This window comes from Oncorhynchus tshawytscha, unplaced genomic scaffold (assembly GCF_018296145.1).
Source record: "Oncorhynchus tshawytscha isolate Ot180627B unplaced genomic scaffold, Otsh_v2.0 Un_contig_2211_pilon_pilon, whole genome shotgun sequence".
Classification (NCBI taxonomy): domain Eukaryota; kingdom Metazoa; phylum Chordata; class Actinopteri; order Salmoniformes; family Salmonidae; genus Oncorhynchus; species Oncorhynchus tshawytscha.
In genome coordinates, this window is record NW_024608882.1 from 35,784 (window position 1) to 59,895 (window position 24,112).

General features: G+C 41.2%; 1 protein-coding gene across 1 annotated transcript; it reads right to left on the bottom strand.

Annotated features, from left to right (window-relative positions):
• Positions 1-1,384: 1,384 nt before the first annotated feature.
• On the bottom strand, positions 1,385-23,706 carry LOC121843920 (NLR family CARD domain-containing protein 3-like). The gene is made up of 10 exons (XM_042313794.1): positions 23,654-23,706; positions 13,475-13,591; positions 13,117-13,201; positions 12,759-12,987; positions 10,596-12,387; positions 10,136-10,309; positions 8,867-9,040; positions 3,227-3,400; positions 2,299-2,345; positions 1,385-1,945 (listed from the first exon to the last, which is right to left on the bottom strand). Exons 1-10 carry the CDS (start codon positions 23,689-23,691, stop codon positions 1,407-1,409), a joined length of 3,369 nt encoding a protein of 1,122 aa, XP_042169728.1. The 5' UTR covers positions 23,692-23,706; the 3' UTR covers positions 1,385-1,406.
• Positions 23,707-24,112: the final 406 nt, after the last annotated feature.

The window sequence follows — 24,112 nt, forward strand, 5'->3', positions numbered from 1 at the left end:
GTTTGTCCAGTGTGAGTGTGTGTGTGTCCAATGTGAGTCCAGTGTGTTTGTCCAGTGTGTGTGTTTTTGTCCAGTGTGAATGTGTGTGTTTGTCCAGTGTGAATGTGTGTGTTTGTCCAGTGTGTGTGTGTGTGTGTGTGTTTATCCAGTGTTTGTGTGTGTAATGTGTGTGTGAGTTCAGTGTGTGTGTGTGAGTCCAGTGTGTGTGAGTGTGTCCAGTGTGTGTGTGTGTGTGTGTGTGTTTGTCCAGTGTGAATGTATGTGTGTGTGTTTATCCAGTGTTTGTGTGTGTAATGTGTGTGTGAGTTCAGTGTGTGTGTGTGAGTCCAGTGTGTGTGTGTGTCCAGTGTGTGTGTGTGTGAGTTCAGTGTGTGTGTGTTCAGTATGTTGTGTGTGTTTGTCCAGTGAGTGTGTGTTTGTCCAGTGTGTCAGTGTGTGTGTGTGTGTGTCCTGTGTGTGTGTCCTGTGTGTGTGCCCACTGTGTTTGTGTGTGTGTTTGTTTGTCTAGTGTGTGTCCAGTGTGTGTCTGTGAGTGCATTGTGTGTGTGTGTCCAGTGTTTGTCCAGTGTTTGTGAGTGTGTGTGTGTCCAGTGTGAGTGTGTGTGTGTCCAATGTGAGTCCAGTGTGTTTGTCCAGTGTGTGTGTGTTTGTCCAGTGTGAATGTGTGTGTTTGTCCAGTGTGAATGTGTGTGTTTGTCCAGTGTGTGTGTGTGTGTGTGTGTGTGTGTTTATCCAGTGTTTGTGTGTGTAATGTGTGTGTGAGTTCAGTGTGTGTTTGTTTGTCCAGTGTGTGTCCAGTGTGTGTCTGTGAGTGCATGTGTGTGTGTGTGTCCAGTGTTTGTCCAGTGTTTGTGAGTGTGTGTGTGTCCAGTGTGAGTGTGTGTGTGTCCAATGTGAGTCCAGTGTGTTTGTCCAGTGTGAGTGTGTGTGTGTCCAATGTGAGTCCAGTGTGTTTGTCCAGTGTGTGTGTTTTTGTCCAGTGTGAATGTGTGTGTTTGTCCAGTGTGAATGTGTGTGTTTGTCCAGTGTGTGTGTGTGTGTGTGTGTGTTTATCCAGTGTTTGTGTGTGTAATGTGTGTGTGAGTTCAGTGTGTGTGTGTGAGTCCAGTGTGTGTGAGTGTGTCCAGTGTGTGTGTGTGTGTGTGTTTGTCCAGTGTGAATGTATGTGTGTGTGTTTATCCAGTGTTTGTGTGTGTAATGTGTGTGTGAGTTCAGTGTGTGTGTGTGAGTGTGTGTGTGTGTGTGTGTGTATCCAGTGTGTGTGTGTGTGAGTTCAGTGTGTGTGTTTATCCAGTGTTTGTGTGTGTAATGTGTGTGTGAGTTCAGTGTGTGTGTGTGAGTCCAGTGTGTGTGTGTGTGTATCCAGTGTGTGTGTGTCCAGTGTGTGTGTTTGTTCTGTGTGTGTATCACTGACAGAGAGACACTGAGTCACCATCATTAAACCAAACCCCAAACCCTGGATAGAGGGACTCAGTGAATGTGGAGGTGAATGTGATCAGGTGGGTCAGTGTGTCAGAGGAGGCTCTATAGAAGGACAGAGTGCCGGCTGGCCAGTCCAGATACACTCCTACTCTGTGGGATCTGGAGGAGGGGACGTCTATGGTAGTCCGATTATTATTGTGCCAGGCAGTGTAACGGTTGTCAGTGCAGAACAGACTCCAGGACATGTCATTGTATCCAAGATAACAGTCATCACCCCTTCCTCTCCTACTGATTCCTTTATATGTCACTCCTATAATAGCCCCCATTATCCCCCTCCACTCTACCTCCCAGTAACAGCGCCCAGTCAGACCCTCTCTACACAGCACCTGTTCACAGCCCTCAAATCTCTCTGGGTGATCAGGATACGGCTGCTCCTCTCTCCTACATGTCACCTTTCTGTTCTCCTCAGACAGAGAGAGGAGTCTGTTTACTGTGTTTAGGTCCAGTGTGAGATCACAGACATCTGATGGATGAAACCAGACACAATATTAGAAATCATCATTCACATTAGAATGTTAACTCACTTTCCACTAATTCATTTAATGTAGATGTTTCTAGGTATCAAAAGGAGAAGTTAATGTAACCTGAGACTTGTAGAATGATCATATCTAATACTGTATGGTAATATAAAACACACAAATACACACATTGTCAAATCAACTCTTTGTAAACTTTGGTGTCCCTGATTTCTGCTTCTGTAGAACTACAGCTGATATTTAATATGACCAAGTAAGTAATGATGGTGGTCTTTGACTTTGACTTAACTTGAATTAAGACTTATTCTTAGTCATATTCTTCACAGCAGTCAACACTCACATTTTCTAGGCCCAGGTTTCATTCTGTTCTCTCCACCATGTTCCACACTGTAGCGGTAAGCAGAAGAACAGACAGTCATTGAGGGATACACCTGAACTCACACACACACACACACACACACACACACACACACACACACACACACAGGAGACACTCACACAGTGGTGACACACACACACACACACTGGAGACCACACACACACACACACACACACACACACAGGAGACACACACACACTGGAGACACACACACACACACACACTGGAGACACACACACAGAGACACTGGAGACACACACACACTGGAGACAGACACACACACAGGAGACACACACACACACACTGGAGACACACACACACACACACACACTGGAGACACACACACAGAGACACTGGAGACACACACACACTGGAGACAGACACACACACACGAGACGCACACACACACAGGAGACATTCACACACTGGAGACACACACACACTTGAGACTGGAGACACACACACAGGAGTCACACACACACACACCAGATGCTGGAGACACTAACACACACACACTGGAGAGGCACACACACTCGAGACTGGAGACACACACACACACACACACACACTGGAGATACACACACACACACACACTGGAGACACACACACTGGAGATACACACACTGGAGACACACACACACACACACACAGGAGACACACACTGGTGACACAAACACACACTGGAGACACACACACACACACAGATGCTGGAGACACACACACACTCGAGACTGGAGACACACAAACACACACACACACAAACACACTGGAGACACACACACACAGTCAGCATATAACTTTGTCCAATCGGTGGTAAGAATGTTTGTCTTAACTAGCTTGATAAGTCCAACATGTCTGATATGAACATTGACATAAACCCTCTACATACTTGAGTTTCTCCAGTCTGCAGTGTGGATCCTCCAGTCCATCAGAGAGCAGTCTGACTCCTGAGTCTCCTGGGTAATTGTAGCTCAGATCCAGCTCTCTCAGGTGTGAGGGGTTTGACCTCAGAGCTGAGACCAGAGAAGTACAGCCTTCCTCTGTGACTAAACAGCCTGACAGCCTGCAAAGAGTCACATCATATTAAAATCACACTGATATTCTTTGGTGGTGAAAATAGTGGCAGTATATTTTTTCAACATTTTCAGATACAACAGTGTCCTTAAACCTGCCATATCTATTCATAAATGAATGGAATTATTATAAATAACAAATGATCAAAGTATTGCCTGCAGATAGAAACATGTATAGTACAAATATTATAGTAGACTGACCAGACCAGTTTAAAAAGCAGTATCAGTCAGAAGACAGACAGTGAGGAATCAGATTTAGATTTTATTGAGTATACAGTCCACACCATATCTATTTAGACAGTGAGGTATCAGATTTAGATTGTATTGAGTATACAGTCCACACCATATCTATTTAGACAGTGAGGTATCATTTTAAATGTTTCCAAGATTTTGTATTGAGTATACAGTCCACACCATATCTATTTTGACAGTGATATAACATTTTAAATGTGGCTCTATACCATATCATATTTCAACATTACCAATACAGAGAACAAAACATGTTCTCATATAACAGAGGTACAGTAATAATGTCACCTTTTATTTGAGGGTATTTTAATACATTTCTGTTTCAACATTACCAATAACAGAGGCTACAAAAAAACAACAAAACAGGCTACAACAAAACATGCTAACCATTCTCAGAGGCTACAACAAAACCATTACCCAATAACAGAGGCTATAACAAAACAGGCTAACCTCTCACTATTACCAATAACAGAGACTACAACAACATGCTAACCTCTCACCATTACCAATAACAGAGACTACAACAACATGATAACCTCTCACCATTACCAATAACAGAGGCTACAACAACATGATAACCTCTCACCATTACCAATAACAGAGGCTACAACAAAACCTGCTAACCTCTCACCATTACCAATAACAGAGGCTACAACAAAACATGCTAACCTCTCACCATTACCAATAACAGAGGATACAACAACATACTAACCTCTCACCATTACCAATAACAGAGGCTACAACAAGACATGCTAACCTCTCACCATTACCAATAACAGAGGCTACAACAAAACATGCTAACCTCTCACCATTACCAATAACAGAGGCTACAACAAAACATGCTAACCTCTCACCATTACCAATAACAGAGGCTACAACAAAACATGCTAACCTCTCACCATTACCAATAACAGAGACTACAACAAAACATGCTAACCTCTCACCATTACCAATAACAGAGGCTACAACAAAAACATGCTAACCTCTCACCATTACCAATAACAGAGACTACAACAAAACATGCTAACCTCTCACCATTACCAATAACAGAGGCTACAACAAAACATACTAACCTCTCACCATTACCAATAACAGAGGCTACAACAAAACATGCTAACCTCTCACCATTACCAATAACAGAGACTACAACTAAACATGCTAACCTCTCACCATTACCAATAACAGACGCTACAACAAAACATGCTAACCTCTCACCATAACCAATAACAGGGGAGGTCAGCATTTATTCTGATCTTTGTGCCTCAGTAAGTTTCTCATTTATCATCATTCAAGACTCATTCATTATTATTCATAATCATGGTAGCATCCACATGAATGTAGAAGTGTTCAGAAACATCTTCTATTCTTACTGACAATACAAGTGAAGTGACTCCAAAATGACAGGACACTATTCACCATTCAGTTTCTATGGTGAAAAACACCCAAAACACAACCAAGACAAACTGCAAATTAATTCAACAAGTTAGTAGAATCACAAGCTTGATGTAATCACTACAGGCATGGAATATGGTCCCAACACTAAACGTTTGACTAAATTAATTAGTCCAAATAATTAAGACTTCTTCAAATGGGAGAACTCAACTCAGCAAAAAAAAGAAACGTCCTCTCACTGTCATTTGCGTTTATTTTCAGGAAACTTAACATGTGGAAATATTTGTATGAACATAACATTCAACAACTGACACATAAACTGAACAAGTTCCACAGACATGTGACTAACAGAAATGGAATAATGTGTCCCTGAACAAAGGGGGGTCAAAATCAAAAGTAAGTCAGTATCTGGTGTGGACACCAACTGCATTAAGTACTGCAGGGCATCTCCTCCTCATGGACTGTACCAGATTTGCCAGTTCTTGCTGTGAGATGTTACTCCACTCTTCCACAAAGGCACCTGCAAGTTCCCGGACATTTTTGGGGGGAATGGCCCTAGCCCTCACCCTCCGATCCAACAGGTCCCAGATGTGCTCAATGGGATTGATAACCGGGCTCTTCGCTGGCCATGGCAGAACACTGACATTCCTGTCTTGCAGGAAATCACACACAGAATGAGCAGTATGGCTGGTGGCATTGTCATGCTGGAGGGTCATGTCAGGATGAGCCTGCAGGAAGGGTACCACATGAGGGAGGAAGATGTCTTCCCTGTAACGCACAGCGTTGAGATTGCCTGCAATGACAACAAGCTCAGTCCGATGATACTGACACACCGCCCCAGACCATGACGGATCCTCCACCTCCAAATCGATCCCGCTCCAGAGTACAGGTCTCGGTGTAACGCTCATTCCTTCGACGATACATGCGAATACGACCATCACCCCTGGTGAGACAAAACCGTGACTCGTCAGTGAAGAGCACTTTTTCCCAGTCCTGTCTGGTCCAGTGACAGTGGGTTTGTGCCCACCTGCTTTACACCAGGCAAGCCCTCACAGTTGTTGCCACTGATGATGTCTCGGGCAGGGGAGTACCTGCAGGTGTGATGTTTACACCAGGTCTGCCACAACCCTCAGTCCAGCTCTGTCTTAGGCATCTCAGCAGACATCACAATTTATTTCCATGGACAATCTATCTTTCTTTCTGTGTATCTTTCTTTCTGTTTTTCAGAGTCAGTGGAAAGACCTCTTTAGTGTCCTAAGTTTTTATAACTGTGACCTTAATTGCCTACGGTCTGTAAGCTGTTAGTGTCTAAACGACCGTCCCACAGCTGCATGTTCATTCATTGTTTATGGTTCATTGAACAAGCAGGGAAACAGTGCTTCAACCCTTTTCAATATAGATCTGTGAAGTTATTTGGATTTTTACAAATTATCTTTGAAAGACAGGGTCCTGAAAAAAAGGGATGTTTCTTTTTTTGATGAGTTTAGATACATAAAGTGCTTTCATATCTAAACGGTAAAATATACAGTCGTGGACAAAAGTTTTGAGAATGACACAAATATTAATATTCACAAAGCCTGATGCCTCAGTTTGTATGATGGCAATTTGTGTATACTCTAGAATGTTATGAAGAGTGATCAGATGAATTGCAATTAATTGCAAAGTCCCTCTTTGCCATGCAAATGAACTGAATCCTCCCAAAACATTTCCACTGCATTTCAGCCCTGCCACAAAAGGACCAGCTGACATCATATCAGTGATTCTCTTGCTAACACAGGTGTGAGTGTTGACAAGGACAAGGCTGGAGATAACTCTGTCATGCTGATTGAGTTTGAATAACAGACTGGAAGTTTCAAAAGGGGGGTGGTCCTTGGAATCACTGTTCTTCCTCTGTCAAACACGGTTACCAGCAAGGAAACACGTGCCATCATCATTGCTTTGCACAAAAAGGGCTTCACAGGCAAGGATATTGCTGCCAGTAAGATTGCACCTAAATCAACCATTTATAGGATCATCAAGAACTTCAAGGAGAGTGGTTCAATTGTTGTGAAGAAGGCTTCAGGGTGCCCAAGAAAGTCCAGCAAACACCAGGACGATCTCCTAAAGTTGATTCAGCTGCGGGATCGCGGCACCACCAGTACAGAGCTTGCTCAGGAATGGCAGCAGGCAGGTGTGAGTGCATCTGCATGCACAGTGAGGCAAAGACTTTTGGAGGATGGCCTGGTGTCAAGAAGGGCAGCAAAGAAGCCACTTCTCTCCAGGAACAACATCAGGGACAGACTGATATTCTCCAAAATGTACAGGGATTGGACTGCTGAGGACTGGGGTAAAGTCATTTTCTCTGATGAATCCCCTTTCCGATTGTTTGGGGCATCTGGAAAAAAGCTTGTCCGGAGAAGACAAGGTGAGCACTACCATCAGTCCTGTGTCATGCCAACAGTAAAGCATCCTGAGACCAATCATGTGTGGGGTTGCTTCTCAGCCAAGGGAGTGGGCTCACTCACAATTGTTCCTAAGAACACAGCCATGATTAAAGAATGGTACTAACACATCCTCCAAGAGTAACTTCTCCCAACCATCCAGGAACAGTTTGGTGATGAACAATGCTTTTTCCAGCATGATGGAGCACCTTGCCAGAAGGCAAAAGTGAAAACTATGTGGCTCGGGGAACAAAACATCGATATTTTGGGTCCAGGGCCAGGAAACTCCCCAGACCTTAATCCCATTGAGAATTTGTGGTCAATCCTCAAGAGGCAGGTGGATAAACAAAAACCCACATATTCTGACAAACTCCAAGCATTGATTATGCAAGAATGGGCTGCCATCAGTCAGGATGTGGCCCAGAAGTTAATTGACAGCATGCCATCAGTCAGGATGTGGCCCAGAAGGTAATTGACAGCATGCCATCAGTCAGGATGTGGCCCAGAAGTTAATTGACAGCATGCCATCAGTCAGGATGTGGCCCAGAAGTTAATTGACAGCATGCCATCAGTCAGGATGTGGCCCAGAAGGTAATTGACAGCATGCCATCAGTCAGGATGTGGCCCAGAAGGTAATTGACAGCATGCCATCAGTCAGGATGTGGCCCATGCCATCAAGATGTAATTGACAGCATGCCATCAGTCAGGATGTGGCCCAGAAGGTAATTGACAGCATGCCATCAGTCAGGATGTGGCCCAGAAGTTAATTGACAGCATGCCATCAGTCAGGATGTGGCCCAGAAGTTAATTGACAGCATGCCATCAGTCAGGATGTGGCCCAGAAGGTAATTGACAGCATGCCATCAGTCAGGATGTGGCCCAGAAGGTAATTGACAGCATGCCAGCAGTCAGGATGTGGCCCAGAAGTTAATTGACAGCATGCCATCAGTCAGGATGTGGCCCAGAAGTTAATTGACAGCATGCCAGGGCAAATAGACACTTTGCATCAACTTCATGTAATTATCAATAAAAGCCTTTGACACTTATGAAATGCTTGTAATTATACTTCAGGATTCCATTGTAACATCTGACAAAAATATCTAAAGACACTGAAGCAGCAAACTTTGTGGAAATTACTATTTGTGTCATTCTCAAAACTTTTGGCCACGACTGTATATGGATGAATACCTTTAAATAAAAGGTGACATTCTGTACTGTCACCTAATATGAAACATTATATTATATCTCAAATCCTAAATGCTGGAGCATAGTGACAAATTTAAAACTGTAAGCTTCACTGTCCAAACACATATGGTGTGGACTATGTGTGTCTGGTAAACACATGTGGATCTGGTGAACAGTTATCACTTGTTGACCAACTACAGGAATACTGACCTCAGAGTCTCCAGTTTACAGTGGGGATTCCCCAGTCCAGCAGAGAGCAGCTTCACTCCTGAATCCTTCAGGTCATTGTTACTCAGGTCCAGCTCTCTCAGGTGTGAGGGGTTTGACTCCAGAGCTGAGACCAGAGAAGCACAGCCTTCCTCTGTGACTAGACAGCCTGACAGCCTGTAAAGAGTCAAATCATATTAAAATCACACTGCTATTCTTTGGTGGTGAAAATAGTGGCAGAATATTTTCAGATATATCAGTGTCCTGAAACATGTCATATATTCATAAATGAATGCATCATTATTAGAAATGACAAATTATCCAAAGTATTGCCTGCAGATAGAAACATGTATAGTACAAATATTATAGTAGACTGACCAGACCAGTTTAAAAAGCAGTATCAGTCAAAAGACAGACAGTGAGGTATCAGATTTAGATTGTATTGAGTATACAGTCCACACCATATCTATTTAGACAGTGAGGAATCAGATATAGATTGTATTGAGTATACAGTCCACACCATATCTATTTTGACAGTGAAGCTAACATTTTAAATGTGTCTCTATACTCCAACATTTTGGATTTCAGATCAAATGTTTAATTTGAGGTGACAGTATATAATTTCACCTTTTATTTGAGGGTATTTTAATGCATATCTGTTTCACCATTTAGAAAAATAAAAGCACTTTATGTATCTAGTCCCCCTATTTGAAGAGGTCATACGATTTCTGACCAATTCACTCAGTGTATTAAAGTAGTTTAGTATTTGTCTGAAATTCTGATATTACTTGAACACAACGACTACATCAAGCCTGTGACTCAAACTCGTTGATTGCTTTTGCAGTTTGTTTTGGATGAGTTTTGGGTTATGTTTTGCCCAATAGTTACTGAATGGTGGGTGATGACTGAAGTCATTTTATTTATAATTGAGTAGATAACATGTTTTTAAACACTATTAAATTCACCCTGAGGATCCATGATTAGGAAAAATCATGAATAATAATGAGTGCGAAAGTTACAGAGACTACAACAAAACATGCTAACCTCTCACCTTTAACCTCAAATAAAAGGTGACATTCTGTACTGTAATAATGACTTGTCTCCTAATATGAAACATTGTATCTCAAATCCAAAATGCTGGAGTAGAGCACTACATTTAAAACTGTAAGCTTCACTGTCCAAACACATATGGTGTGGACTATGTGTGTCTGATAAACACATGTGGATCTGGTGAACAGTTATCACTTGTTGACCAACTACAGGAATACTGACCTCAGAGTCTCCAGTTTACAGTGGGGATTCCCCAGTCCAGCAGAGAGCAGCTTCACTCCTGAATCCTTCAGGTCATTGTTACTCAGATCCAGCTCTCTCAGGTGTGAGGGGTTTGACTCCAGAGCTGAGACCAGAGAAGCACAGCCTTCCTCTGTGACTCCACAGCCTGACAGCCTGACAAAGAGATCATCATGACTTCACAAACACACTGTTAATTTAACACCAGTAGTGTAGAAGGACAATGGTAGATGCATTTGGTTGATTCTCTCAAACAACATATAGATTAATCTTCTGTCTCCTAGAATTGTATGGTCATATTGTTATACTAATGTGAACATCAAAGCATTGATTCAATACGTTATTCAATATAATATTATATACATATCATATCACATATTTTTCACTAAACTGAATATTTCTTCCTGATGATTAGTTCTTATATGTCATTTTATTTACTCACAGAACAGCTCTGGAGGCTTTGACCACTGGCAGCAGCCTCAGAAGACCTTCCTCTGATCTGGAGTATTTCTTCAGGTCAAACACATCCAGCTCCTTTTCTGAAGTCAGCAACACAAAGACCAGAGCTGACCACTGTGCAGGTGACAGTTTGGGTTTTGAGAGACTTCCTGATCTCAGGTAGCTTTGGATCTCCTCCACTAGAGAATGGTCATTCAGTTCATTCAGACAGTGGAACAGATTGATGCTCCTCTCTGGAGAGGGATTCTCCCTGATCTTCTCCTTGATGTACTTGACTGTTTCTTCGTGGCTCTGTGAGCTGCTTCTTGTCTTTGTCAGTAGACCTCGTAAGTGCTTCTGATTGGACTCCAGTGAGAGGCCCAGAAGGAAGCGGAGGAAAAGGTCCAAGTTTCCTGTCTCACTTTGTAAGGCTTTATCCACAGCACTCTTGTAGAAAGTAACTTCAGGCTTGTCTCTGAACAGCGAAGCAAAGATGCTGGACTTTGTTTGCGGTTCGGCCATTAGATTCTCATTGTTGTTGATGAATGAGAGGAACACATATACAGCAGCCAGAAACTCCTGAATGCTCAGATGAACAAAGCAGTACACCTTGTCCTGGTACAGCCCACATTCCTCTTTAAAGAGCTGTGTGCACAATCCTGAGTACACTGAGGCTTCATTGACATCAATGCCAGACTCTTTCAGGTCTTCTTCATAGAAAATCAGATTGCCCTTCACAAGCTGTTGAAAAGCCAGTTTTCCCAGTGACAGAATGCTCTCTTTATTCCAGTGTGGACCTGTCTCTTCTTTCCCAAGATACTTTTCATTCTTCTGTTTGGTATGAAACTCCACAAGGTGTGTGTACATCTCAGTCAGAGTCTTGGGCATCTCTTCTCTCTTATGTTTCAGCATGTGTTCAAGGACTGTTGCAGAAATCCAACAGAAGACTGGAATGTGGCACATGATGTGGAGGCTCCTTGATGTCTTTATGTGTGAGATGATTCTGCTGGCCAGGTCCTCATCACTGAATCTCTTCCTGAAGTACTCCTCCTTCTGTGGGTCATTGAACCCTCGTACCTCTGTCACCTGGTCAACACACCCTGAAGGGATCTTATTGGCTGCTGCAGGTCGGGTAGTTATCCAGAGGAGAGCAGAGGGAAGCAGATATCCCTTGATGAGATTTGTCAGCAGAACATCCACTGAGGTTGACTCTGTGACGTCCCAACAGATCTTGTTCTTCTGGAAGTCTAGGGGCAGTCGGCACTCATCCAGACCATCAAAGATGAACAGAACTTTGTACTTGTTGTAGTTGGAGATTCTTGATTGTTTGGTTTCCATTGAGAAGTGATTGAGAAGTTCAATCAAAGTGTGTTTGTCCCCTTTCATCAAATTCAGCTCCCGGAAAGGGAATGAAAATACAAATTGGACATCCTGATTTGCTTTTCCTTCAGCCCAGTCCAGAATGAACTTCTGCACAGAGACTGTTTTTCCAATGCCAGCGACTCCCTTTGTCAGCACAGTTCTGATAGGTTTGTCTTGTCCAGTTAAGGGTTTGAAGATGTCGTTACATTTGATTGCAGTCTCTGGTCTTGCTTGTTTCCTGGTTGTTGTCTCAATCTGTCTCAGCTCATGTTCATTATTGACCTCTCCTGTTCCACCCTCTGTGATGTAGAGCTCTGTGTAGATCTTATTGAGAAGTGTTGGGTTTCCTTGTTTAGCGATCCCCTCAAATACACATTGAAACTTCTTCTTTAGATTAGATTTGAGTTCACGTTGGCAAATCACAGCAAGCTCATCTGAATGAAGAAATAACACAGAGGATATTAATATTACATCTGTTTTACAGTATTGAAGGACTGTTATAAAGTTTCAAATTATAATAATTTATTCTCTTAACTGACTGTATAAATGTGTAAATGTTTTCATAATGCATTACAGACTGGTGTGACTGATTATATTATTATTGGTATTATTGATGGTATTATTAATGTTCTCTCTCTCTAAATTAATCACCACAACACATCCCTGCTGCTACTTGATGAGGTCACTAGGTGTTGTGTTAAGGCTGCTACAATATCATTGAGTTACACAGCTACTTTAGCTGTACTTTAGCTACAGCTTTTAAATGTTATAAAACATCATTCAACATGAGGCAGACAGATCTTACATTTCTCCAGTGTGTCAGCAAGCTCCTTCTGGTTCATTTTCCTCAGGATGTGCAGTGTGATCTTCAGAGCCCCCTCTCTGGCACTGCTCTCCTGCTTCTCATCTTCAGCATCCACCACTTCCTTATCCTGCTTCTGACTCTCAAAGCCTTCTGGGAGTTCTGGACTAAGAATCCTCTTGAACATCTTAATCTCGTTCTTCACGAATGTCACAATATTCTCTTCAAGCAACTGAAATAAATCAAGTAAATAAGTTAAGCAAGAGAATAGATGCTTTCTCATTAACACATTAATGAATGATTGACAGATCAACTTTGCTTGAGGTAAACAAAAACAAATATACATAACAGGACCACATACACTGAATATGGAGTCCAGGTCTGTTTGATGACTCTGGGAAGACTGACCACTGAGAATCTCTGACTCTGATCTCTCCTGTTGGTTTCTGTGGACAAAACATGAGATTACATCTCCTCATCCAGAGAGTACACACACACACACGCACGTGCGTGTGCACACACAAACACGCACACACACACACACACACACGGAGGGAATGTTGTGTTTGTTTAATATTGTTTTAGGACTATGAAAATGGAAAAAAGGATGAGCCTATGGATTACGAAAACAACAAAAATAAATGGGAAAATGGGAGAGGAGAAATGACTAGAGACAGTGTTGTTTAACTCACTGACCAGGACCCATGAGTTCTTCTTACCTTTGTTCAGTAGAAAAGTCTCCCTCTCTAAAGTTTATAGGTAGAATCATAGACTGGTCACTCTTCATGGACACACAGCTGGGAACAGGGGAGGCTGGTCTCTCCTGCTTGATTGGTCTTCAACACAACAGAGACAAACATTACATCTCTCATCTTCTCTGAGCTCAGATGGGGAAACATAAGAAGAGTTTCATTCCAAAAAGCTATATATCCATTTTCAGAAATGTTCGTAAATGAGCATTTATTGTTTAAAGAAGTTATGTTTATATATTTCTTGCTAAATGAGGAGATGGCACGTGGGTACCTGGTTCTATAAACCAATGAGGAGATGGCACATGGGTACCTGCTTCTATAAACCAATGAGGAGATGGCACGTAGGTACCTGCTTCTATAAACCAATGAGGACATGGCATGTGGGTACCTGCTTCTATAAACCAATGAGGAGATCTGGGTAACCTGCTTCTATAAACCAATGAGGAGATGCTAAGCGATCTGCGTGACAAATAGAACTGACTTCCAGACGCTGTATGTGACCAATAACATGTGTCATTGTTAATACAAAATAACATTTGCTAACCGAGCGTGTATGTGACCTGTCACCCTGCTAAAAGGCTGGGGTCGTTACTCTGCCTTCTCCGGGGGCATGTTGAGTTAAATTTACTAACCGGGAGGGTTGAATGGTGTAATTTATTGGAGGGCTGGAAGACGCACTCTCGAGGTTGTTTACTCACAATATCAGATATTAAGATGATTTTTTATAATGAATGTATATTGAGGTTGAGGTTCTGACTAGTGATTTCCCCGGGGTTCAATACCTGCAATTGAGGCGCCCTGAAAATAATATTCAAAAGTTCGGTCCTTGGACACAGACGGGTTAAACACTAAAGTTACCGTCCATCTAGTGAAGAGAGGAGAACCGGACAGAGGTAGCCAGCATCCGTCAACGAGAGAGGGAGAAGCCTCACCGGGATTTAACAGGTGGAAGAAACAACCGGGGAGCTCCATCGGTCCACAAGAAATGCAGGCAGCCGGTGATGATGTAGTGGTAGCTATGGTAACTAGGATGCTGCTGGTAGAGTAGCTATGGTAACTAGGATGCTGCTGGTAGAGTAGCTAGCTACCTTACCGAGCTGTACCGACTAGCTAGGATAACTAGGATGCTGCTGGTAGAGTAGCTAGCTAGCTTACCGAGCTGTACTGAATAGCTAGGATAACTAGGATGCTGCTGGTAGAGTAGCTAGCTAGCTTACCGAGCTGTACCGAATAGCTTGGTTAATTAGCAGGTAGTTCTGTCACATGGTTAGCAGATGTTATTGGATATATACAGAGGGTTAGCAGATGTTATTGAAACATAACATCTGCTAAGATGTTATTGGAACAAAGAGATCTGGTTACATATGTGACCACACTGTTCTGACCATGTTATTGGTCACATAACAGTGTTAAGATGTTATTGACCACATGGTTGCTAACCATGTTATTGGTCACATAACATTAAAGCAGATGTTAGTGACCAGTAACATACACAGGGTTAGCAGATGTTATTGGTCACATACACAGGGTTACACATCAGATCATCGATGATGTGACTCCGGTGAAACACAAAATTAAACAAGGATAGAGAGTGAAAAGGATCTGGCATGTGTATGGGACTCATACTGTCCCTGACCACAGTGTACGGGGAAGGCTAAGAAAAAGCAAATTGAACAATAAACTGTATGGACCTCAACACTGTAACAAACTCCGTCGTATGGACCACGCGGACAGTTCTGTACGGGGACTGAGGACAGTTCTGTACGGGGACGCGGACAGTTCTGTACGGGGACACGGACAGTTCTGTACGGGGACGCGGACAGTTCTGTACGGGGACGCGGACAGTTCTGTACGGGGACACGGACAGTTCTGTACGGGGACGCGGACAGTTCCATAACGCGGACATGACCAGTGCAACACAATAATCTAAACCCAGTCTTTACAGTGGGTTACATTAGTAATATTCATTTTTTATTATTATGTTAAACAAACATTCTAAGTTTTTTATAACAATATGTTGAGATCTGGGACCATATCGCCAAAGTGTCTCAGAGTAGAAAAGTGGTCATATAAGTGCTGAGAATAAAGACATTTGACACTTATGGGTATAAATTAAAGCTATGTATGAAGTCTCTAGTCCCCCCTAGTCGACAGATATTTAGGACACCTCGTGGGCTGTCCTAAGTAGTTAAGAGTTAAGAGCAGGTGTCTTGATAATACTATAGAATAATGCAGTGAGTCAGTGGTTCCTGCGCCACATGTAAACAATAACTGAATGATTGCTTGATAGGATCCCTAAGCTGACAAGGTAAAAAATCTGCCCCTGAACAAGGCATTCAACACACTGTTCCAAGGCTGTTATTGTAAATATCATCTGCTAAATATGTGTATGTAACCAATAACATCTGCTAACCCTATGTATGTGACCAATAACATATGCTAACCATGTGTGTGTGACCAATAACATCTGCTAACCCTGTGTATGTTACCAATAACATTGCTAACCATGTGTGTGTGACCAATAACATTGCTAACCATGTCTATGTGACCAATAACATCTGCTAACCATGTGTATGTGACCAATAGCATCTGATAACCATGTGTATGTAACCAATAACATCTGCTAACCATGTGTATGTGACCAATAACATCTGCTAACCATGTGTATGTGACCAATAGCATCTGATAACCATGTGTATGTAACCAATAACATCTGCTAACCCTGTGTATGTGACCAATAACATCTGCTAACCCTGCGTATGTGACCAATAACATCTGCTAACCCTGTGTATGTGACCAATAACATCTGCTAAATGTGTATGTGACCAATAACATCTGCTAACCATGTGTATGTGACCAATAACATCTGCTAACCCTGTGTATGTGACCAATAACATCTGCTAACCATGTGTATGTGACCAATAACATCTGCTAACCATGTGTATGTGACCAATAACATCTGCTAACCCTGTGTATGTGACCAATAACATCTGCTAACCATGTGTATGTGACCAATTACATCTGCTAACCATGTGTATGTGACCAATAACATCTGCTAACCATGTGACCAATAACATCTGCTAACCATGTGTATGTGACCAATAACATCTGCTAACCATGTGTATGTAACCAATAACATCTGCTAACCATGTGTATGTAACCAATAACATCTGCTAAACCTGTGTATGTGACCAATAACATCTGCTAACCATGTGTATGTTACCAATAACATCTGCTAACCCTTTGTATGTGACCAATAACATCTGCTAACCATGTGTATGCAACCAATAACATCTGCTAACCCTGTGTATGTGACCAATAACATCTGCTAATCATGTGACCAATTACATCTGCTAACCATGTGTATGTGACCCATAACATCTGCTAACCATGTGTATGTGACCCATAACATCTGCTAACCATGTGTATGTGACCAATAACATCTGCTAACCATGTGTATGTGACCAGTAACATCTGCTAACCATGTGTATGTGACCAATAACATATGCTAACCCTGTGTATGTGACCAATAACATCTGCTAACCATGTGACCAATAACATCTGCTAACCATGTGTATTTGACCAATAACATCTGCTAACCATGTGTATGTGACCATTAACATCTGCTAACCATGTGACCAATAACATCTGCCCTCCATGTGTATGTGACCAATAACATCTGCTAACCATGTGACCAATAACATCTGCTAACCATGTGTATATGACCAATAACATCTGCTAACCATGTGTATGTGACCAATAACATCTGCTTACCATGTGTATGTGACCAATAACATCTGCTAACCATGTGTATGTGACCAATAACATCTGCTAACCATGTGTATGTGACCAATAACATCTGCTAACCATTTGTATGTGACCAATAACATCTGCTAACCATGTGTATGTGACCAATAACATCTGCTAACCATGTGTATGTGACCAATAACATCTGCTAACCATGTGTATGACCAATAACATCTGCTAACCATGTGTATGTGACCAATAACATCTGCTAACCATTTGTATGTGACCAATAACATCTGCTAACCATGTGTATGTGACCAATAACATCTGCTAACCATGTGTATGTGACCAATAACATCTGCTAACCATGTGTATGTGACCAATAACATCTGCTAACCATGTGTATATGACCAATAACATCTGCTAACCATGTGACCAATAACATCTGCTAACCCTGTGTATGTGACCAATAACATCTGCTAACCATGTGTATGTGACCAATAACATCTGCTAACCATGTGTATATGACCAATAACATCTGCTAACCATGTGTATGTGACCAATAACATCTGCTAACCATGTGTATGTGACCAATAACATCTGCTAACCATGTGTATGTAACCAATAACATCTGCTAACCATGTGACCAATAACATCTGCTAACAATGTGTATGTAACCAATAACATCTGCTAACCCTGTGTATGTGACCAATAACATCTGCTAACCATGTGTATGTGACCAATAACATCTGCTAACCATGTGTATGTGACCAATAACATCTGCTAACCATGTGACCAATAACATCTGCTAACCCTGTGTATGTGACCAATAACATCTGCTAAACCTGTGTATTTAACCAATAACGTCTGCTAACCATGTGACCAATAACATCTGCTAACCATGTGTATGTAACCAATAACATCTGCTAACCCTCTGTATGTATCCAATAACATCTGCTAACCATGTGTATGTGACCAATAACATCTGCTAACCATGTGACCAATAACATCTGCTAACCATGTGTATGTGACCAATAACATCTGCTAACCCTGTGTATGTAACCAATAACATCTGCTAACCATGTGTATGTGACCAATAACATCTGCTAACCATGTGACCAATAACATCTGCTAACCATGGTTACACTGGTAGAACAGCTGATCGATCTAACACCTGCATCAGACCACTAGAACAGCTGATTGATCTAACACCTGCCTCAGACCACTAGAACAGCTGAGTAATCTAACACCTGCCTCAGACCACTAGAACAGCTGATTGATCTAACACCTGCCTCAGACCACTAGAACAGCTGATTGATCTACCACCTGCCTCAGACCACTGGTAGAACAGCTGATTGATCTAACACCTGCCTCAGACCACTAGAACAGCTGATTGATCTAACACCTGCCTCAGACCACCGGAACAACAGCTGATTGATCTAACACCTGCCTCAGACCACTAGAACAGCTGATTGATCTAACACCTGCCTCAGACCACTAGAACAGCTGATTGATCTAACACCTGCCTCAGACCACTAGAACAGCTGATTGATCTAACACCTGCCTCAGACCACTAGAACAGCTGATTGATCTACCACCTGCCTCAGACCACTGGTAGAACAGCTGATTGATCTAACACCTGCCTCAGACCACTAGAACAGCTGATTGATCTAACACCTGCCTCAGACCACTTGTCGAACAGCTGATTGTGTTCTTAGATGTTTTTTTGCCTTCCATATGACTTTATAGCAGCAGATCGAATCACGTGGTAAATCCGTTTCTCAGTGACCTCCGACAAATTCAGAAAGTAATAACTAATAGAAGCTGATCTGGGGTCAGTATTGTGAACTAATTATAATGTCAATGTTAACAATTTATGTTATTCTTCAATAACACAAACTCCAAAGCAAATCAGGGAAAGAAAAATAGGTTTATTCAGAGAGGACAAATCAAGATGTTAAGCTGGGAGGTAGATGTTCAGATCTTCAGTCTCCCCTGTCCTCAGCTTTTCTCCACAGAACAAATAAACAATTCTGGACAAGGACATGGGGGGAACAGAGGGTTAAATACACAACATGTAATGATGGATTTGAAACCAAGTGTGTGGGAAGACAAGACAAAACAAATGGAAAATGAAAAGTGGATCGCGATGGCGAGAAGACCGGTGACGTCGACCGCTGCCCGAACAAGGAGAGGGACCGAAGTCATGACAACACCCCTGAAACTCGGCTATGAAAAGCTGACATTTAACTGACATTTACTCCTGAGGTACTGACCAATTGCACCCTCTATAACCACTGTGATTATTGTTTGTCATGTATGAACATTTGAACATCTTGAAGAGTGATTTGAACTTAATGGCCATGTTCTCTTATAATCTCTCCCCAGCACAGACAGAAGAGGACTGGTCACCCCTCAGAGCCTGGTTCCTCTCTACCCAGTACAGACAGAAGAGGACTGGTCACCCCTCAGAGCCTGGTTTCCTCTCTACCCCCAGCACAGACAGAAGAGGACTGGTCACCCCTCAGAGCCTGGTTCCTCTCTACCCAGTACAGACAGAAGAGGACTGGTCACCCCTCAGAGCCTGGTTCCTCTCTACCCAGTACAGACAGAAGAGGACTGGTCACCCCTCAGAGCCTGGTTCCTCTCTACCCAGTACAGACAGAAGAGGACTGGTCACCCCTCAGAGCCTGGTTCCTCTCTACCCAGTACAGACAGAAGAGGACTGGTCACCCCTCAGAGCCTGGTTCCTCTCTACCCAGTACAGACAGAAGAGGACTGGTCACCCCTCAGTACAGCCTGGTTCCTGGTTCTCTCTAGGTTCCTTCCTAGGTTCCTGCCTTTCTAGGGAGTTTTTCTAGCCACCGTGCTTCAACATCCTAACATGATCTCTTCAACACGAGACGATCGTTACACCCAACAACGTGTTTCTGCCAATGAGCTTCAAATCAAATCAAATTGTATTTCTCACATGCGCCGAACAAAAATGAGACTATAAGGAGAATCAGTACTGAGTCAATATGCAGGGTACCACAGGTAGTTGAGGTAATAATGAGACTATAAGGAGAACCAGTACTGAGTCAATGTCCAGGTAGTTGAGGTAATAATGGGACTAAATCAAATCAAATTGTATTTGTCACATACACATGGTTAGCAGATGTTAATGCGAGTGTAGCGAAATGCTTGTGCTTCTAGTTCCGACAATGCAGTAATAACCAACAAGTAATCTAACTAACAATTCCAAAACTACTGTCTTATACACCGAAGTGTAAGGGTAAAAAGAATATGTACATAAAGATATATGAATGAGTGATGGTACAGAGCAGCATCGGCAAGATGCAGTAGATGGTATCGAGTACAGTATATACATATGAGATGAGTATGTAAACAAAGTGGCATAGTTAAAGTGGCTAGTGATACATGTATTACATAAAGATGCAGTAGATGATATAGAGTACAGTATATACGTATACATATGAGATGAGTAATGTAGGGTATGTAAACATTATATTAGGTAGCATTGTTTAAAGTGGCTAGTGATATATTTTACATCATTTCCCATCAATTCCCATTATTAAAGTGGCTGGAGTTGAGTCAGTGTGTTGGCAGCAGCCACTCAATGTTAGTGGTGGCTGTTTAACAGTCTGATGGCCTTGAGATAGAAGCTGTTTTTCAGTCTCTCGGTCCCAGCTTTGATGCACCTGTACTGACCTCGCCTTCTGGATGATAGCGGGGAGAACAGGCAGTGGCTCGGGTGGTTGTTGTCCTTGATGATCTTTATGGCCTTCCTGTAACATCGGATGGTGTAGGTGTCTTGGAGGGCAGGTAGTTTGCCCCCGGTGATGCGTTGTGCAGACCTCACTACCCTCTGGAGAGCCTTACGGTTGTGGGCGGAGCAGTTGCTGTACCAGGCGGTGATACAGCCCGCCAGGATGCTCTCGATTGTGCATCTGTAGAAGTTTGTGAGTGCTTTTGGTGACAAGCCAAATTTCTTCAGCCTTCTGAGGTTGAAGAGGCACTGCTGCGCCTTCTTCACGATGCTGTCTGTGTGGGTGGACCAATTCAGTTTGTCTGTGATGTGTATGCCGAGGAACTTAAAACTTGCTACCCTCTCCACTACTGTTCCATCGATGTGGATAGGGGGGTGTTCCCTCTGCTGTTTCCTGAAGTCCACAATCATCTACTTAGTTTTGTTGACGTTGAGTGTGAGGTTATTTTCCTGACACCACACTCCGAGGGCCCTCACCTCCTCCCTGTAGGCCGTCTCGTCGTTGTTGGTAATCAAGCCTACCACTGTTGTGTCGTCGTATAAGGAGAACCAGTACTGAGTCAATGTGCAGGGTACCAGGTAGTTGAGGTAATAATGAGACTATAAGGAGTACCAGTACTGAGTCAATGTGCAGGGTACCAGGTAGTTGAGGTAATAATGAGACTATAATTGAGATAATATGTACATGTAGGTAGAGGTAAAAGTGACGAGGCAATCAGGATAGAGATTACTTCTCCTCATCCAGGGAGTGCACACACACACACACACACACACGAAGGGAATATATTGTTTAGGACTATGAAAATGGACAAAAGGATTATCCTATGGATTATGAAAACAACAACAATAAATGGGAAAATGGGAGAGGAGAAATGACTAGAGACAGTGTTGTTTAACTCACTGACCAGGACCCATGAGTTCTTCTTACCTTTGTTCAGTAGAAAAGTCTCCCTCTCTAAACTATACAGGTAGACCCATAGACTTGTCACTCTTCATGGACACACAGCTGGGAACAGGGGAGGCTGGTCTCTCCTGCCTGATTGGACTTCAACACAACAGAGACAAACATTACATCTCATCTACTCTGAGCTCAGAAACATAAGAGAGTTTCATTCCAAAACGCTGTTTCTACTTTCAGAAATGTTGATAAATTATATTTGATTGTTTATAGAAATTATTAAATGACATCAAGTCTTTATAAAGGCTTCTAAAGTGGGTAAATTTCACTTAAAAAAGACTTGATTTGATGAAAAATGGATCAACAACAAAACAAATCAAAATCTAGAACAGTTACAGTATATAGAATGTACAAATAAGTATATAGAATGTAGTATATAGTATATAGTTACAGTATATAGAATGTAGTATATAGTATATAGTTACAGTATATAGAATGTAGTATATAGTATATAGTTACAGTATATAGAATGTAGTATATAGTACATAGTTACAGTATATAGAATGTAGTATATAGTACATAGTTACAGTATATAGAATGTAGTATATAGTATATAGTTACAGTATATAGAATGTAGTATATAGTATATAGTTACAGTATATAGAATGTAGTATATAGTATATAGTTACAGTATATAGAATATAGAATGTTACAGTATAGAATAGTATATAGTTACAGTATATAGAATGTAGTATATAGTACATAGTTACAGTATATAGAATGTAGTATATAGTATATAGTTACAGTATATAGAATGTAGTATATAGTATATAGTTACAGTATATAGAATGTAGTATATAGTACATAGTTACAGTATATAGAATGTAGTATATAGTATATAGTTACAGTATATAGAATGTAGTATATAGTATATAGTTACAGTATATAGAATGTAGTATATAGTATATAGTTACAGTATATAGAATGTAGTATATAGTACATAGTTACAGTATATAGAATGTAGTATATAGTATATAGTTACAGTATATAGAATGTAGTATATAGTATATAGTTACAGTATATAGAATGTAGTATATAGTATATAGTTATAGTATATAGAATGTAGTATATAGTATATAGGTACAGTATATAGAATGTAGTATATAGTATATAGTTACAGTATATAGAATGTAGTATATAGTACATAGTTACAGTATATAGAATGTAGTATATAGTATATAGTTACAGTATATAGAATGTAGTATATAGTATATAGTTACAGTATATAGAATGTAGTATATAGTATATAGTTATAGTATATAGAATGTAGTATATAGTATATAGTTACAGTATATAGAATGTAGTATATAGTATATAGTTACAGTATTTAGAATGTAGTATACAGTATATAGTTACAGTATATAGAATGTAGTATATAGTATATAGTTACAGTATATAGAATGTAGTAAATAGTTACAGTATATAGAATGTAGTATATAGTATATAGTTACAGTATATAGAATGTAGTATATAGTATATAGTTACAGTATATAGAATGTAGTATATAGTATATAGTTACAGTATATAGAATGTAGTATATAGTATATAGTTACAGTATATAGAATGTAGTATATAGTATATAGTTACAGTATATAGAATGTACACATAAGCAATATTTTCTGATTTAAAAACGTTTTAGAATATACATTCTTAAACAATACTGTCATCTCACCTCTTAGTTTTGGTGTCATGTTCCCCAGAGAGACTCATTTTAGAGCACTGACTCCTAAACAGAGATCCAACATGTTGGTTATGGTTAACACAGTGTCAACTAAACAGAGATCCAACATGTTGGTTGTGGTTAACACAGTGACAACTAAACAGAGGTCCAACATGTTGGTTGTGGTTAACACAGTGACAACTAAACAGAGGTCCAACATGTTGGTTGTGGTTAACACAGTGACAACTAAACAGAGATCCAACATGTTGGTTGTGGTTAACACAGTGACAACTAAACAGAGATCCAACATGTTGGTTGTGGTTAACACAGTGACAACTAAACAGAGATCCAACATGTTGGTTGTGGTTAATACAGTGACAACTAATTATTAAATGTCAATTATTCTCTTTTATTCATTATCTCTTAGAAATAAAACATTTACTAACAGACACATCCAAACAGTCAGGTGAT

What these genes read in the sequence shown, in the direction of transcription:
- LOC121843920 (XM_042313794.1), bottom strand. Translation starts at nt 23,691, where the DNA reads ATGAGTCTCTCTGGGGAACATGACACCAAAACTAAGAG. An exon ending in GACTTTTCTACTGAACAAAG is followed by an intron (nt 13,202 to 13,474) that starts GTAAGAAGAACT and finishes TTTTGTCCACAG; the next exon opens with AAACCAACAGGAGAGATCAG. An exon ending in TGCAGACTGGAGAAACTCAA is followed by an intron (nt 2,346 to 3,226) that starts GTATGTAGAGGG and finishes TTACCGCTACAG; the next exon opens with TGTGGAACATGGTGGAGAGA.